This window comes from Alexandromys fortis, unplaced genomic scaffold, assembly GCF_014885135.2.
Source record: "Alexandromys fortis isolate MF-2015 unplaced genomic scaffold, M_Fortis_MF-2015_v1.1 scaffold_227, whole genome shotgun sequence".
Classification (NCBI taxonomy): domain Eukaryota; kingdom Metazoa; phylum Chordata; class Mammalia; order Rodentia; family Cricetidae; genus Alexandromys; species Alexandromys fortis.
Window position 1 is genome coordinate 515,602 of NW_026068109.1, and position 16,327 is coordinate 531,928.

Consider the following 16,327-nt stretch of genomic DNA (forward strand, 5'->3'; position numbering starts at 1 on the left):
GTCTTTACAGGTCTTCCGAATCTTTATCTGTTAAACAGAAATGACCACATCGGAACAAACCTCACACACACTCCGATCCGCAGTCGCTGGCCAGCAGCTAACTTCCGGGCCAGCAGATCTGAGAAGCGAGCCAAGCCGGCGGCGTGCTAATCAATGCGCGTGCTCAGGCCTCGGGCCAGAGGGCGCATGCGCGAGCCTTTACTTAAGCGTGCGCCTGCGCGTCCTGAGGCCCTGGCCGCCCACGGAGTCAGAAGGGCGCGCGCGACTCAGGGCGGCGCAGTAGGAGGTGCACCATGCCGGGTATGGTGCTGTTCGGCCGGCGCTGGTCCCTGGCCAGCGACGACCTGGTGTTCCCCGGGACTTTCGAGCTGTTCCTGCGTGTGCTGTCGTAAGTGAGGCCGCCGTGCGGGCGGGAGGGCGCGCTGTGGCTGCAGAAGGCGATCCAAGTCGCCCTCCTCGGTACTTAACGGCAGCCGCGCCTGCCGAGCTCGGTCTGTCTGCACCTAGACCGTAGGCAGTCGCTTTGTGCATTTGACAGGTGTCCCGGTCCTGCAGCGCCGCGGGGCACGAGCGCTAGGGTGCGGCGCGGAACCCTGGCACTGGGAGCGTGAGTGAAGCGTGAGCATCCAAAAATCCGTAGCCTCCAGGTCTCTCCTTTCGGGATTCCGGCTTTGGAACTTTGCATCACTCCCGTGTTTTTTGCTGGGCGGGTAGCGAAGTAACCTGTTTCTACAAAAACAAACATTTGAGCAATTACAAATTCAGAGCAATTCACAGAAACAAGTATAATAGGTTGGTTTTGCAAAACGTAGCCACGTTCAATGGGAAACGGCACTAGTGCGTGAAGTCAGCTCCTGGCATGCCTGGCAACGAGGAATAGCGTTCTTAGGAAAAAGCATTCTCAAGGAGGAAAGGAATGGGAACACAGAAGCTCTTTCTAGGAACTTTCTGCTTCTAAGGGCTGGGTTTTTCTCAGACCATTTTGCAGTTATTTCCAGACACGGAGCCTTGGTGTTTGCAAAACGGACAGAAAAAGTTATCTAGGACCTGGGGGGTGTAACTCATTTTGGTAGAGTGCTCACCTCGCATGCATGAGGCCCTTGCCTGGATCCCCAGCACCACACACAGCTCGTGGTGGCAGTGCACACCTGTAATCCTAGGACTAGGGGGTGGCAGCAAGAGGATCAGGAGTTCAAATTCACCCTTGGATACGTATTGAGGGCGACTAGGCTGCACAAAACCCTATCTTGAGAAAAGCTACCCAAAGCAATCCTTCATTTTTCCCCCTCTAATGCTTGAGCCCAGCCTCATTCATGCCTGCTAGGCAAATGAGTTACAACGGAGCTAAATCCCCATCACCTGGAATGATACCTCTTGGGCTTTGAAATTTGAATCTTTGGGGGGGGAGGGGTGGTGGCGGGGGGGGGGGGGCGGGGGAGACAGGGTTTCTCTGTAGCTTTGGCGCCTGTCCTGGAACTTGCTCTGTAGACCAGGCTGGCCTCGAACTCCCAGAGATCCATTTGCCTCTGCCTCCTGGGTGCTGGGATTAAAGGCATGGGCCACCACCACCCGGCTTGGAGTTGAATCTTTACTAGAACAATCTTGGGCAGCAAGATCTCTCAATGGCCAAGCCCAGTGACCAGAGTTGTATCCCCAGGTGGAAGAATTGCGCTCTGACCTTCCTCTGCAGGCATGCTATGACACTCCTCCCCAAGCAAAGAGTAAATAAATGTAATTTAAAAAAGCGGACATTCTTGCTAAGTGGTGCTGTCCTCTGCTGACGTACCCCTAGGGTGAATTTGCCTGCTGGAGGTCCGTGCAGTATCACTGTTCACTGCAGAATTACAAAATGTACCCAGGAGCCCGCAGGGTTTCTCTTTTTGAATCTATGAGTTATTTTCATAATTTCCTTTGTGCGTGCTTGGTTTTGGACTGTGGTAGGCTACACTGCACATTACTATACATGTACAAATCGTCCTGTGACTAGTTCAGCAACACAGCGTGTGGTTTCCAACTCACATGGTTCTAAGTCATGGCAGGTGTTCAGGTGTTTTCCCGCAGAACCCTTATGTATGCTTGCCTAGGCTTTGCTTTGTGATAGGGTCTTCTATATCTCTTGTTTGCCTCAAACTACTGTGTGTGTGTGAGGGGGGGATGATCTTGAACTTCTCATCCCCGTGCCTCCACCTCCCCAGTGCTGGGGTTGCAGGTGTGTACACTTAGTGTATGTCATTGGGGTTGAATCTGAGGGCTCCTGCACACCAGGTAAATGCCCTACTAACTGAGCTATATCCCCAGACTTTGTGTGTGTCTTAAAGATTTATTCATTTTTTTTAAGATTTATTTACTATGCATACAATGTTCTGTTAACATATATTCATCAGAAGAGGGCACCAGATCTCATTACAGATGGTTATGAGCCACCATGTGGTTGCTGGGAATTGAACTCAGGACCTCTGGAAGAGCAGCTAGTGCTCTTAACCTCTGAGCCACCTCTTCAGCCCGATTTATTCATTTTTTATGCATACAGTGTTCTGCCTACATGTATGCCTGCATGCCATAAGAGGCACCACATCTCTTTATAGATGGTCGTGAGCCACTATGTGGTTGCTGGGTTTTGAACTCGGGACCTCTGGAAAGACAGCCAGTGCTCTTTGTCTCAGAGCTGTCTCTGCAGCCCTGCCTATTTGCTTTTTAAGCAAAGGATCCTTGTGCAGGGTCTTGGAACTCAGGCTCAGGCCTGATTTATGATCCTCCTGCCACTGCCTCTTGGGTGCTGGGGATTACAGGCGTGCCCAGTTCCTGGATTGCAGTAGATATAAAATAAGAGCAGAAAACCACGTGTGTGCAAGTAGTCCAGCTCTGGGTGGACTTTTTATGGATGGAAATTACATTCTACACTGAACCTTACCCTTGTGTTGGAGAATATTAACTCCCTTTATTTCCTCATGTTCTTGTTTTATGAACCCACTTTCTTCTTTGTCCGCAGATGGATCGCCAGTCTGACGTTGTATCTCGTGCATAGGAGGAAGCTGGACTGTCCTGGTGGAGCCTTGCTCAGCACCTACTTGATTGTTCTGCTTGTTCTCCTGGCAGTTATCATATGCACCGTGTTGGCCATGGTGTGTGTCAGCATGAGAGGTAAAGAGCCACGTTTTCTGCGTGAAGCTGGGTTTTTATCTTAACAGCTGTACTGTGATACCATTTGTACAGCATACAGTTCACCCTTTTAGAGTGTATTCAGTGTCTTTTTTCCTTCTAAGATCGTGTGTGGGTTTATGTGTGTGGATAACCACATGCTTGTAAGTGCCTGCTGTGGTCAGAACGGGGCACTGGATGGGATAGCCTGGACCTGGAGTTGCAGGTGGTAGTCAACCACTCCACACAGGTGGTAGTCAACCACTCCACACAGGTGGTAGTCAACCACTCCACACAGGTGGTAGTCAACCACTCCACACAGGTGGTAGTCAACCACGCCATACAGGTGCTCTGAACCAGGCACAGGTCCTCTGCAAGAGCAGCAGGTGCTCTTCATTGAGCCATCTCCCCAGCCCTTCACTAAGTTTCCGACTGTTTCCATAGTTGAAAAGCTATCACTACAGTTGACATCAGAGTATTTTCTTCTTTGTGTATGTGATGTATGTACACATTTGTGTGGACATTTGCACACATGTGAAAGCTGGAGGTTGACGCCATTGACTGCCTCCCTGAATCATTCTCCACCTAATTTTTTGGCAGGGTGTTGTCAAAATTCCTTTCCTAGGGCAAAGTTTACCCCGCCTCCTAAGGTCCTGGCAACAAACCAAGGCATGATTTTATTTTTCTTCTGGGTGGGGCTGTCTCCACTCACAGCCAAGATGAGCAGACACAGGTGATTGTCCTGGAGAAGCCCTGACCTCTGTTCTATCCCTACCTGCATGTCCAGTGTTAGTTGATCCAGGTCCTTCTTGTCCAAGTTTGAATTGAATTTTTTTTAAAGATTTTTTTTAATATTTATTTATTATGTATACAATATTTTATCTGTGTGTATGCCAACAGGCCAGAAGAGGGCACCAGACCCCATTACAGATGGTTGTGAGCCACCATGTGATTGCTGGGAATTGAACTCAGGACCTTTGGAAGAGCAGGCAGTGCTCTTAACCTCTGAGCCATCTCTCCAGCCCAAGATTTATCTATTTATTTATTTATTTATTTATTTATTTATTTATTTATTTCTGTTTTTCGAGACAGGGTTTCTCTGTGGTTTTGGAGCCTGTCCTGGAACTAGCTCTTGTAGACCAGGCTCTTGAACTCACAGAGATAAGATTTATTTTTATATATATATAGTGTTCAGCCTGCATGTTTGCTGTACACCAGAAGAGGGCACCAGATCTCATTATAGATGGTTGTGAGCCACCATGTGGTTACTGGGAATTGAACTCAGGTCCTCTGGAAGAGCTGCCAGTGCTCTTAACCTCTGAGCCATTTCTCCAGCCCACACTTCCTACTCTTACACAATTGTTTGCAGCACCCACACGAGGTGGCTCATAACGTTCTGTAATCCTAATTCCTGGTGTCTCTTGCAATCTACTGGTCTCCACTGGCTTTGCATGCACACAGTGTACACGGAGGGGGGCTCAAATACAAGAATAAAAATGAAAAAAAAAAAAAAAAGAATAAAAATGAAATTTAAAAAATGTTTAGCTGGGCTGTGGTGGCAAATACCTTTAATCCCAGAACTTGGGAGGCAGAGACAGGCAGATCTCTGAGTTTGAGGCCTATGTCTACAGAGCGAGCTCCAGGGCAGCCAGTACTACACAGAGAAACTCTGTCAGGAGGTGGGGAGTGGGGAGGAGAAGAAAAGAAAAAAAAGTTTAGTTCAGACCCTGGGGATGAGCTCAGTGGCCTCAGTACCACTCCCAGACCCCCAAATTAGTTCCTTTAATTGCTCTTAGTTATAAGTAACACGTTTTGCTAAATTGTCAGCCCACATGCTGCTGATCGTGCCTGTAGTCTAAGCACGTAGGAGCCAGAAGCAGGAGGACTGCTGTAAGTGTACGGCCAGAGCTACGTAGTAAAACCCTGCCAGGTTAGTGAGATGGCCCAGTGGGTAAAGATGTTTGCAGCCTGTACTGATGATCGTGCCCTGTGACCCACGCAGTAGGAAAGAACCTACCCCCACAAGTTGTCCTCTGACCTCCACAAACGTGTGACAGCACACGTGTCCACCACACACAAATAAATGTTTAAAGAAGAAACTTCTTAAGGGCACAGTGGCTCACGACTTTAAACCTAGTGCTCAGGGAGATAGAGGTACGTGACTCTTGAGTTTGATGCCAGCCTGGTCTAAATAGCAAATTTCAGACCAGCCAGGGCTACATAGTAAGATTCTGTCTCAAAAAAAAAAAAATTATACATACATGCATGCACACACACACGAATTTTAATGAAGAAAATTAAAGAAAAGGTGTGGGGAGGTTGTAGCACATGGGGGAAAAGGGGTAATTTCCTTGGTAAATACAGGGATAGATAGATAAATAGATAGATAGATAGATAGATAGATAGAGCCTTTTTCTTTTTTCTTTCTTTCTTTTTTTTTTTTTTTTTTTGCATCAATAGGGATTGAACCGAGGGCCTCATGCATGCATATGAGGCAAACACCTTCCACCTGAGTCAGAGCTCAGGTCTTTCTGAGATGAAGTCTGGCCTGAAACTGCAGTGGGCAGTCCTCTTGTCTTTGCCTGCCTAGCACAGGGATCACAGGCATGGCCACCAGACCCAGCAGTGAGGCTTTCGTAGGAAATAAGGGAAGAACCTGGGTCAGTAGAACAATACTAAAGGGCCTGAAGAATAAAGGAAGACTTTTTCTTATTTTAAGAGGTTCAGACCCGCAGGGTGGTGGTGGTGCACACCTTTGATCTCGGCACTCGGGAGGCAGAGGCAGGTGGATCTCTGTGAGTTTGAGGCCAGCCTGGTCTACAAGAGCTAGTTCCAGGACAGGTTCCAAAGCTACAGAGAAACCCTGTCTTGAAAAACCAAAATAAATGATTCAGACTCAAACACACACTGTCTCTCTCACACACACACACGCACACATACACACATACACGCACACACATATACACGCATACACGCACACACATATACACACATACACGCACACACATATACACACATACACGCACACACATATACACACATACACGCACACACATACACACCCATTAAAATAAGCGCATCATTGCATCAGGAGCTGGAAATGAATAGGCAGCTTGATTTGCTGGTGGGGATGTATTTAGCCAAACCTTTGGGGAGGCCAGTGTGACAACGTGCGTGTATTAATCAGTTTTTACCTGTATGTTTGCATACACACAGGAGTGCTTGTGACCTTCCTTGTATGGTTTGTGGAAAGAAGGGCCAAGATGATTCTTTTTCATAGTCATAGATATGCGTGGCATAGTTAAGGACAGTTTTGCTTTTGTTGAGGTGTTTTCTTTGCTTCTTCAGGATATTACTGTGTAGCCCAGGCTGGCCCAAACTCAGGGTGCTATTCAGCTTCCCAGTTGAGGGCTAGGATCAAAGGCTCGTACCTCCAGAACTTCCCCCCATGAAACCCTACAGTTGCTACTATATAGGGGGTAACTGAGGATGGTCTGCATTCAAGGCTGCTGGGTTTTAACAGAAGAACCCATTCCATGTGACGGCTGCCAATCACCCTCTGGGTAGGGTCCTTTGTCTCTCTGTGTCTGAAGAGCTCATAGCTCAACTTCTGTGTCAGAGAAGTTGGCTGCAGTGGCTAAGGTGTCTGTCATTCATAAATCTGTGGCATAGACTTTCTCTTTGTTGCTTTCAGGCACGGACCTTGGGTCACTTTAGGAAGTCTTTGTTAAGTACAGCCTAAGACAGCAGTGTCTCTGAAGGTCAGAGTCATCAAATTAGAATATCTGCTAAGTAACCGGGGTTCTCTACCAGCCTATTTATCTTGAGGAGGAAAAGTAAATACGGAAATAAAAGTGTTTTTCTAGCCAGACAGGGTAGTGCACACCTTTAGTTCCAGCACTCTGGAGGCAGAGGCGGGCAGATCTCTTGTGTGTTCAAGGCCAGCCTGGTCTACAGAGTGGAACTTTGTCTTTAAAAATGTTTTTCTAAGATCTAAACCAGATGAGGCCATCAACATTCTGTCACAGGGTGGGGAGGGACTTATGAGGACCCCACCTCTAGCTCAGGGACCACTTGCAGTTAATGGTTGCTGAAGGAGGGGGAGTCATTTTTCTTCAGTGATGTAGCCCCTGGTAAACTGCCCGTGTTCCAGGGAATTACTCCCTGCCCATGCCTAAGCAGTCACCCTAGTTAAACTCGGTGAATCACAAACAAGCAAAACAAAGCAAAAGCTACGAAGCTAGGAGGGGACTTCTTAGGAAGAAGGGGTCCCAGAAGGAGTGGGAGGAGCAGGAGGGGTAGTGACCAAAATGTTCCCCACATATACATAACATTGTCTAAGAATTTAAAAGTGTTTCTCTAGGTAGCTGCAGCTTCCTTCAGTATCTCGTTCATCTTCTGGGAAGTTAAACGAGTTCCATCTTTGTCCGTCTGTGTATTTGGTAAATGTTGGGTCAGAGGCTTTTATGTGGAAGTCCCAATCGCTGATGCTGCTGACCATGTTAGAATGTGTCCATATTTAGTATCCTACCAGCCCAGTGCAGGCCTGGGTTCCTGTTTTTCTAGGGTCTCAGCCACTGTTCCATAGTGACGGGCTTCCTTTGTTCCTCAGGAAGAGTGAGAACGCCGTGAGGCCAGCCAGACTCAGCAGGTAAAGGGGCTGCTGTGCCCAGCCTGGGACCTCTGAGAGAGGAAGCCGACTCCGGCAGGTGTCCCCGACCTCCTCTTCTGAGCCATGTCACACATGTGCTCACACACAATAAATACATGTAAATGAAAAGTTAAAAACTGATTACAGTGTAACTGCCAAGCAGGAGGCTTGATAATGCATAATTAAAAAATTTTTTTTTAAATTGTTCTATGCTTGTTGGAGGCAGGATCTCTCCATGTTACCCCAGCTGGCATGAAACTTGCTATGTCGTCCAGATTGTCCTTGAACTTACGTCCAAGTTCAGGGGTTAACAGTGTGTGCTGTCATGTCCAGCACTAAAGAGTTATTTTTAGTTTTTAATTATGTGTGAGTGTCTGTGTGGGGGATGCCACATCTGTGGGAGTACCTGCAGAGGGCAGAAGGGGCATCGGGGCCCCAGGAGTGGAGGTCAGTGTGGTGTGCTGGGAACCAAACTCAGGGTCTCTGCAAGAGCTGCAGGTGCCCTTCGCTGAGCCATCCCCCAGCACTAACATTTTAAATCCGTGATTTGTTCCCATCGTCCACCTGTAATCCCAGTGTGGAAGAGTGGAGCCAGGCAGACACCCGGAGCTCATTGGCCAGCCAGCCTAGAGAACTGATGAGAAGTGAGAGACCCTTCCTCAGAAGCTAAAGCGTGGAAGGCTGGAGAAATGACCCAGAGGTCTTGCAGAGGAACTCAGTTCAACTCCCAGCTCTTACACTGGGCAGCTCACAACTGCCTGCAGCTCCAGGTCAAGGGTTTCTAAAGCCTCTGGCTTCACTATGTGTACCTCACGTGCCATCTCCCCATACAGACACATGCACATAATTAAAAATAAATCCTTTTTAGAAACAAGGTGAAGAGTGAAAGAGAAAAGCACCCAGCATTCCTCTCTGGCCTCCATGGGAGATAGTGGACACACACACCACTCATGTATACACCACACACACACCAAACAACACCACACACCCAGCACACACAGATACCACACATATAGATACCACATACACACCACACACAAACACATACACACACCACACGTATCTTCTGAGCCTCAATTTCTTCATTTGTAAGATGAGTTAATGACTCGCCTGTAATTTGTGAGAATTAGAGCATAATTGATGTTAAAGTATTTAGCAGTACAAATATTTGGTAAGGTGTTCAGTAGGTGGGAAGCTTATTTTCCTGCTATTAAACTGTCTCCCTTCCTGCCTGGGGCAGCCCTCCGGAATGCCTGCTGCTGCAGTGTAATTACCCACGGTGCCACTCTCAGTTCTCAGGAGTAGTCCAGTCTGGGCAGCGATTATGTAGTCCTTAGTGAGAGCCCAGACGCGGTCGTAACTCTGAGTGAGTCTGAGAGGTGACCTGAAGCGTCTGTCAGCCTCCCGTCCCTCAATTTTTCATGTGCTTTCTGTTCTTTCTGTTTTGCTTTTTTTCGCCCCTTTTTGGTTTTTCAAGACAGGGTTTCTCTGTGTAAGTCCTGGAACTTGCTCTGTGGACCAGGCTGGTCTCAAACTCACAGAGATCCGCCAGCCTCTGCCTCCCGAGTGCTAGGATTAAAGGTGTGCGCCAGGACCGCTCGGCTTTACCGCTTGCTTTCTAATTTTGGCACATGTCACCAAGTATAAGGAGCCCGATGGTGGGTATAGCAAAATGCAGATGTTCAGTAGCTATATTCTTTTCTTTTTAAGATTGACTTTGTTTAAATTATGTGTGTGTGACTGTGTGTGGTTTATGTGTGAGTGTAGGTGCCCGTGGAGGCTAGAGAGGTCAGATCCCCTGAAAATGGAGATATTTATGTGGGGTTGTGAGCTGCCTGTTATAGGTGTTGAGAACCAATTTCAGGTCCTTGGCAAGAGCAGTGCATGATCTTAACTGCGAAGCAGTCTTTCCAGCTCCTGTAGTGTGTGTGTTTGTCTGTATGTCTGTGTGTACTTACAGGTGCATATAAGCATCAAGGGGAGGTCTTCAGTCACGCCCCACCTTACCTTTTGAGACTGGGTTTCAGTTAATCTGATTCAGCTAGGCTGGTTGGCCAGTGGGCTCCAGGGACCACTACCACCAGCCCTCGGGTTACAGACACACACCACCTTTCTCTCAGCTTCCATGTGGATGCTGGAATCTAAGCTCACGTCTTCATACTTCTGTGGCAGGCGCTTGTATCAGCTGAGCCATTTCTCCAGCCCCGCCCCCCCCCCCAGCTGTCTTCTTGCGGACAGGCAGCTCTGCATCTTAGGAGGCTCGTGAGCAGTTCATTCTTTTCTGTGTTTCAGGAACCATTTGTAACCCTGGACCTCGGAAGTCTATGGCTAAGCTGCTTTATGTCCGCCTGGCGCTCTTCCTGCCAGAGATGGTCTGGGCTTCTCTGGCGGCCTTCTGGGTGGCAAAAGGTATCCAATGTGACAAGACAGTTGTGATTGGCATCATCACCACCGTCATTGTCAGGTGAGGTCTCCCTCCTCTTGGCTTCTCAGGTGTGTTTCTGAGCAGTGTAACACCCTGATGTCCCGGGGACTTTCTAACACAGAGTGGGGGCTTTCTGAGTAATTCATGAAAACTTAAGGATGGCTTTTAGACCATGAGAAACAACTCCTCTTCCAACTTACATTTGTGAGTGTTCACTTTCTTCCCAACCTCACTTTTCTGCAAGGAAGAAGGAAGAGGGACTGGAGAGACAGCTCAGCAGTTACTAGTCCTTGCCATGCTATTGTGAGGACCGAAGCTCAGTTCCTAGCATCCGTGCAAAAAACTAGGCCTCCCATGTTCACCTCTGGGGACAGGAGAATCCCTGGGGCTTCCAGCCTTCCAGCCTAGCCCAGAAAGCATGAGCCTCAGGTTCAGAGGAAGAGATCCTCCTTAAAGGAAGAAGGTGGAAATTGATCAAGGAGGATACCTTCTGTCATGCACTTACATATTCAACAGCCACTTGTTGACCAGCTGAAGACAGCGGCCAAGAGCGTTGAGTTCAGAGGAGCCCCAGCTACTTCTCAGCTCATATATACACAGATAAAATAAGTAAATAAATTCTTTAAAGTCGGGGGGGGGGGGCAGGTACTAGAGAGGTGACCCAGTGGTTAAGAACACTTGCTGCTGTTGAGAAACCTGAGTTTGGTTCCCAGCACTCGCATCAAAAGGCTCACAGCTGCCTGTAATTCCAGCATCTAGGAATGTCCTCTTCTGGTTTCCAAGGCACCTGTGCCCACATGCAAATGCACACAGACACACACACATGCATAATATAAAAATAAATAAACCTTACACAGAGAGAAGCCCACAGTCAAAGGAAAGGGTGGAGGTTAAAGGTGAGATGAAGGTTAAAGGTCAGGAGAACCAGTGCCAGGAATTGAGATGGTGTATAATAGTCTAATAAAGCTTGTTTGTTTGTTTGAGACAGGGTTTCTCTGTGTGGCCCTGGCTGTCCTGGAACTCACTCTGTACACCAGGCTGGCTTCAACTCACTGAGATCTGTGAGTTCTCCTGCCTCTGCCTCCCAGAAGCTGGGATCAAAGGTGTGCACCACCACCATCTGCGGTCTAATAAGGACTAGAATGCAGTTTTCACATCTTCTTTACTTAAAAAAGTTTTTTAATTCTTTACATTTGTTTATTTATGTGGGGAAGTATGGTTATATTCTATTGCACATGCGGAGGTCAGAGAGCAACTTGGTGGAAGTCAGTTCTCTTCTTCAGCCACGTGGGTCCCAGGTATTGAACTTGGGATGTCAGGCTTGAGCAGCAGATGCCTGTACTCCCGAGCCCTCTCACCACCAAGCTAAAGATCTTAACAGTAGTCTAGTTTTGTCCCTTTTTGTTATGAATAAAGAAGTGGAGGCCAGTGCTGGTGCTGCTATCCCTGAGGCAGGCAGGCAGGCAGGGACGGCAGCGTCTGCATTACATCATTGTAGTGGAGACCACACAGGGCCTTGCACACTGTGGGCGGTGTAGAAACAGTTCAGGCTGAGGAAGTGGAGCAGTTAGTAAAGCCTGTCATGAGAGCAATAGGAATTAGTTCAGATTCCTAGAACTTTGGGTGAGCCTAGCCCAGTCATTGGGCTCTATGCTCAGTAAGAGCCCTGTGTTAGTAGGGACTGATCAAGGCTAACCACTGACCTCTACACACACGCACATATCCACACAAACACATATGTACAGCACACACACACACAAATGGAAATAGTTAAATGTGGGCCGGGGGACATCTATTGGAGTGTTCCATAATGTGGAAACTCTTCAGTTTTACTCTGAAGACCCTCAGGACATGGAGGGGAGCTGGATTACGGTCAGGGGCTCCAGGAGAACTAGTTCTAGTGGCATCTGTGTCTAGGCTACAGTGCTGCCCCCCACCTCAGCCCTTTGTGTCCTTTGTGGGGTTTCCTCTCAGAGCTCTGGCCTTCGTGGGACGCTATGAGGAACTGTCTTTCTTTTTCTGTATTTATTTGTGTAGTTAGTCATATGTGGTATATGACATGCACATGTTGGAAGATAGAGAATAGCCTGCAAGAATTGATTTTCTCCTTCTACCATGTGGTCCCTGGAGATCAAATGCAGGTCCAAAAGCACCTTTACCTCCTGAGTCCTCTCTCTGACCCTCAGAGAACTAACTTTCTAGAAGAAAACTGCTTGTCTCAGTGGGGTTCTCAGAGTTCTGCCTCTCCTTCGGCAGTACAGAAGCAGGCTTAGTTTGTGTGTTTGCAGGGGACTCGGGCCACCCCGCCTTCTCGGTCACCAAGCCTTTCCCATGCTTTACTTTTGCAGTTGGATTGTTATGGCTGCCACCATGGTCACCATCTTTTTTGTCTTTGATCCGCTGGGCGGCATGACGTCTCCACATCCTCCAGGCTGCCCCGAGCACCTGGACAGTAACAACTCAAACCAGCTGTTGACTGGCCTGAAGACAGCGGCCAAAAGCGTGTGGGAGACCAGAGTGATGTTCTGTTGCTGCTGCGTGGTGCAGGACGACAATGCGAGGGTCGCTTTTTCCAGCACGGCCGACCTTTTCTCCACTTACTTCTCTGTAAGCAGACGGGATCTGCTGTGGTCTCTTTCCGTGGGAAGCTGAGCATTCTGCACAAAGCCACGTGGGCGACTGTAATGTGGATTTGAGGACCTGGACCCCTTGGGCATGGGGTTCGGGAGTACACTGCCTGGGCGGGCTTGGCAGGCAGCAGTTAACCGCAAGGATGGCCAAGCCTTTGCTGCCTCTTGTTTGTTTTGCTTTGTTGGGACAGGGGTCTCCTGTAACCCAGGATGACCGGGAACTGACTGTGTGGCTAAGGATGATCTGGAACTTCCGATCCTCCTTCAGCTACCTCTTCAGTGCTGGGATTACAGGCATGCTCCCCCACCCGGGTTTATTTGGTGCTAAGGATGGAACCCAGGGCTTCATACATCTTGGCATGTGCTGTACTAGCTGAGCCCCAGCCCAGCCCAGCCCAGCCCTCGGCCTTTCTCTTGATGGCCAGGTGTGTCCTTTCATTGACACTAGTCTGTTACAGCCCAGCTTGTGCATTGTTTTTTAAGGAACTAAGTAACACAACGTGTCCATTAGGAAAGAATTTGCTAGCTGTCTTCTTATGTCTCCTCCATCCGGCGCAGTCAGCAGGTAGACACGTACAGGCAGGGGAGTATCAGAAATTCCTCATTTCCACAAGATGGCTCAGCAGGTAAGGACGATTGCTGCCAACCTGAGTTCAGTCCCTAGGCCCCACATTGTCCTCTGATCTTTACACACACAGGCAAACACACAAAAAAATGTAGAAAGTATCTGTGAGTTCGAGACCAGCCTGGTCTACAAGAGCTAGTTCCAGGACAGGCTCCAAAACCACAGAGAAACCCTGTCTTGAAAAACCAAAAAAAAAAAAAAAAAGTAGAAAGTAATTTAAATACTTGCCACCCCCTTCCGTGACTAGTGACGAGGTGCCAAGGGAGTCACTGTTCCAGGCTGAGCTGCCCGAGGACTGGGACGTGCTCATTTCTCTCGCCTATCCAGGTGTTTGTGTAATGATGTGTCGAAACTGTTGTTTTTGGTACTGAAACCAAGTAAGAGAGAAGATTCCTTTTGACATCCTGTGCGCCTTCCTGTCTCCGCTTGCTCTGACTTGTAACTGTTGAGAGGTCGCATGGCGACATGGGACAGCACAAGAGGTGTGCCCTGTAAAGCTTTTTTTTAAATTTGTTTTTATTTTTATTACTTGTATCTGTGTGAGCATGTGCTGCGTGCGTGCAGGTACCCCACGGAGGGCAGAAGAGGGTATCGGCTCCCCAGGAGCTGGAGTTACATGGAGTTGTGAGACCACCTGACGGGGGTGCTGGGAACTGAACTGCCCTCTGCAAGAGCAGCAAGCACTCTTACCCACTGAGCCATCCTCCTAAATCTTACAGGAGCGGTTCAACCCAATCTCAAGCTATCCAGAAGAGAAGAGAAGGTACCTAGACACTACCAGTCTCCTGTGGCTGTAGCAGAGACTGACCTTGAACTAATTATGTAGCTGAGGGGGGCCTTGAAATCCTGGACCTTCTGCCTCTGTCTCCTGGGTGTGGAGATTACAGGTGTGCTCCAAGGTAGTTTTTGTTTTGTTTTTTGTTGTTGTTTTGAGACTGAATTTCTCTCTAGCCCTGGCTGTAGACCAAACTGGCCTAGAACTCAAAGATCCGCCCGCCTCTACCTCCCCAATGCTGGGATTAAAGGTGTGCACTGCTGTTGCTGCCTCCACCACCTGGTCCAGGACGGGTTTTATGCAGGGCTGGAGGTAGAACCCAAGGCTTCATGCATGGCTCGTCCATCAGAGGCCCAGAGGTCCTTCCTGTGGGCTAGAAGATCCTGCTACTGGTGGAAATTTCCTTTAGTCTATTTTCTTTTTAGTTTCGTTTATTTTGTGTGAGTGGATACGTGTATGACATAGGTGGAGGCCCAAGGACAACATGCAGGAGTTGGTTCTCTCCAACTCTGTGTTCGGGGATCAGACTCAGGTCGACAGGCTTGACAGCAAGTGTCTTTACCCCCTGGGCCATTCATCCTGTGGCCTCCCTCCTCCTCTTCCTCCTTCCATCACTTTTTGACCTAAGGACTCATTGTATAGCTCAGGCTGGTCTTGAACTTGCCATCCTCATGCCTCAGCCGTCCAGGTCCTACAATTCTAGGCATGTGCCACCAAGCCCAGCTAAGAGAGGATTTCTAACTTCCAGATTTGTTTACATGAGAAGTCTCACTAGTGTTTTACTAGTTTCTGATTTCTTTCTTGGCACAGTGTACCCAGTAATCATATGTTCAACCTCATGAATCTGCCTCAGAGTATGTATCAATGCAAACTTCCCATCAGCTTAAGAAATGAGAAGGCCAGGCATGGTGGTGCACACCTCTGATCCTGTGCACGTAAGCATAAGCACGCCTGTGGTTAGGATGGAAGCTCACAGGCTAGTACAGAGTTCAGCAAGTATAAACAAGAGAGACCCTGCCTCAGGAGAGAACCAACCTGTGAATGTCACACATGCACTCTGACATGTGTGCACTTGTACACAGACACACATTTTTTAAAACAGAAATAGTTATTAAGTCACTTAAAATCAAATTTTGATAAAATGATCAATCTAGCATATTTGTTTGAGGACAAGATAGGAAAAATGCTAAGCTCACATCTAGGAGGAATCCCGCAAAGGAAAATGCTCTTTAAAGGATCTTTAAGGGAATGGAGGGACGGCCCAGTGGTTAAAGCTCCTGCTCTTACAGAACACCTGGATTCAGTTCCAGCACTCACATTGGTTTAACTCACAAATGCCCGTGACTCCAGCTCTAGGGGATCCCACAGTTTAGCCTCTGGGGGCTCCCCCACTCATGTGGTATGCATGGATGTGTGCATGCGCGTGCACGCGCACACGCGCGTGAACACACACACACAGAAGTACCTTTAAATACTCTCTAAGCTGGGTGTGGTGGCTCATGCTTATACTTGGGAAATGGAGGCAGGAGAATCTGGAATCCCAGGTCATTTTTAACTACTTAGTGAGCTGGAGGCCATCCTAAGCTCCATGAGACTGTCTCAGACACATAGAAAATAATAAATACCTTTTTCTATGTAATGAGCCTGTGTGTGAACTCTTTAACTGAATGCTAAGAGGTTTCTGGACCATCTGATGGGTTTTTACGGCAGGCCATTGTGCTTTCCCACCCAGGACACAGACCTGGTGCCCAGTGATATTGCAGCAGGCTTCACCCTTCTCCACCAGCAACAGGACAATATCAGCAGCAGCCTGGAGCCTCAGGAGGTCGTCACCCACTTTCCAGGGCAGTCTCAGGTAATGACGACACCGCCAACATTCGTGCATCTATGTAGACCTTCAGAGTCATACAGCTAAAGCAGAAGGATTGTGAGTAGGAGGCTAGCCTGGGCTATGTAGGGAGCCCCGGGCTAGAAATAGACCCTGTGTAAGAGGAGAGAAGGTGAGGGAAGGGGAGGAATGATAGGAAGACAGGGACAGATGGGAGAAGGGAGAAGAGGCAGGAGAAGTAGCCAAGAACAGTTT

The 16,327-nt window shown here is 48.3% G+C and overlaps 1 protein-coding gene across 1 annotated transcript in view; it reads left to right on the top strand.

Annotated features, from left to right (window-relative positions):
• The first annotated feature begins 215 nt into the window (after positions 1-215).
• The window catches only part of Daglb (diacylglycerol lipase beta), a 33,991-nt gene continuing 17,879 nt past the window's right edge, over positions 216-16,327 (top strand). Inside the window, exons 1-5 of the mRNA XM_050124407.1 lie at positions 216-388; positions 2,990-3,141; positions 10,082-10,253; positions 12,563-12,821; positions 15,977-16,099. Of these exons, the coding sequence (XP_049980364.1) occupies positions 294-388; positions 2,990-3,141; positions 10,082-10,253; positions 12,563-12,821; positions 15,977-16,099 (801 nt within the window). The 5' untranslated portion in view covers positions 216-293. The remainder of the gene's footprint in view (positions 389-2,989; positions 3,142-10,081; positions 10,254-12,562; positions 12,822-15,976; positions 16,100-16,327) is intronic.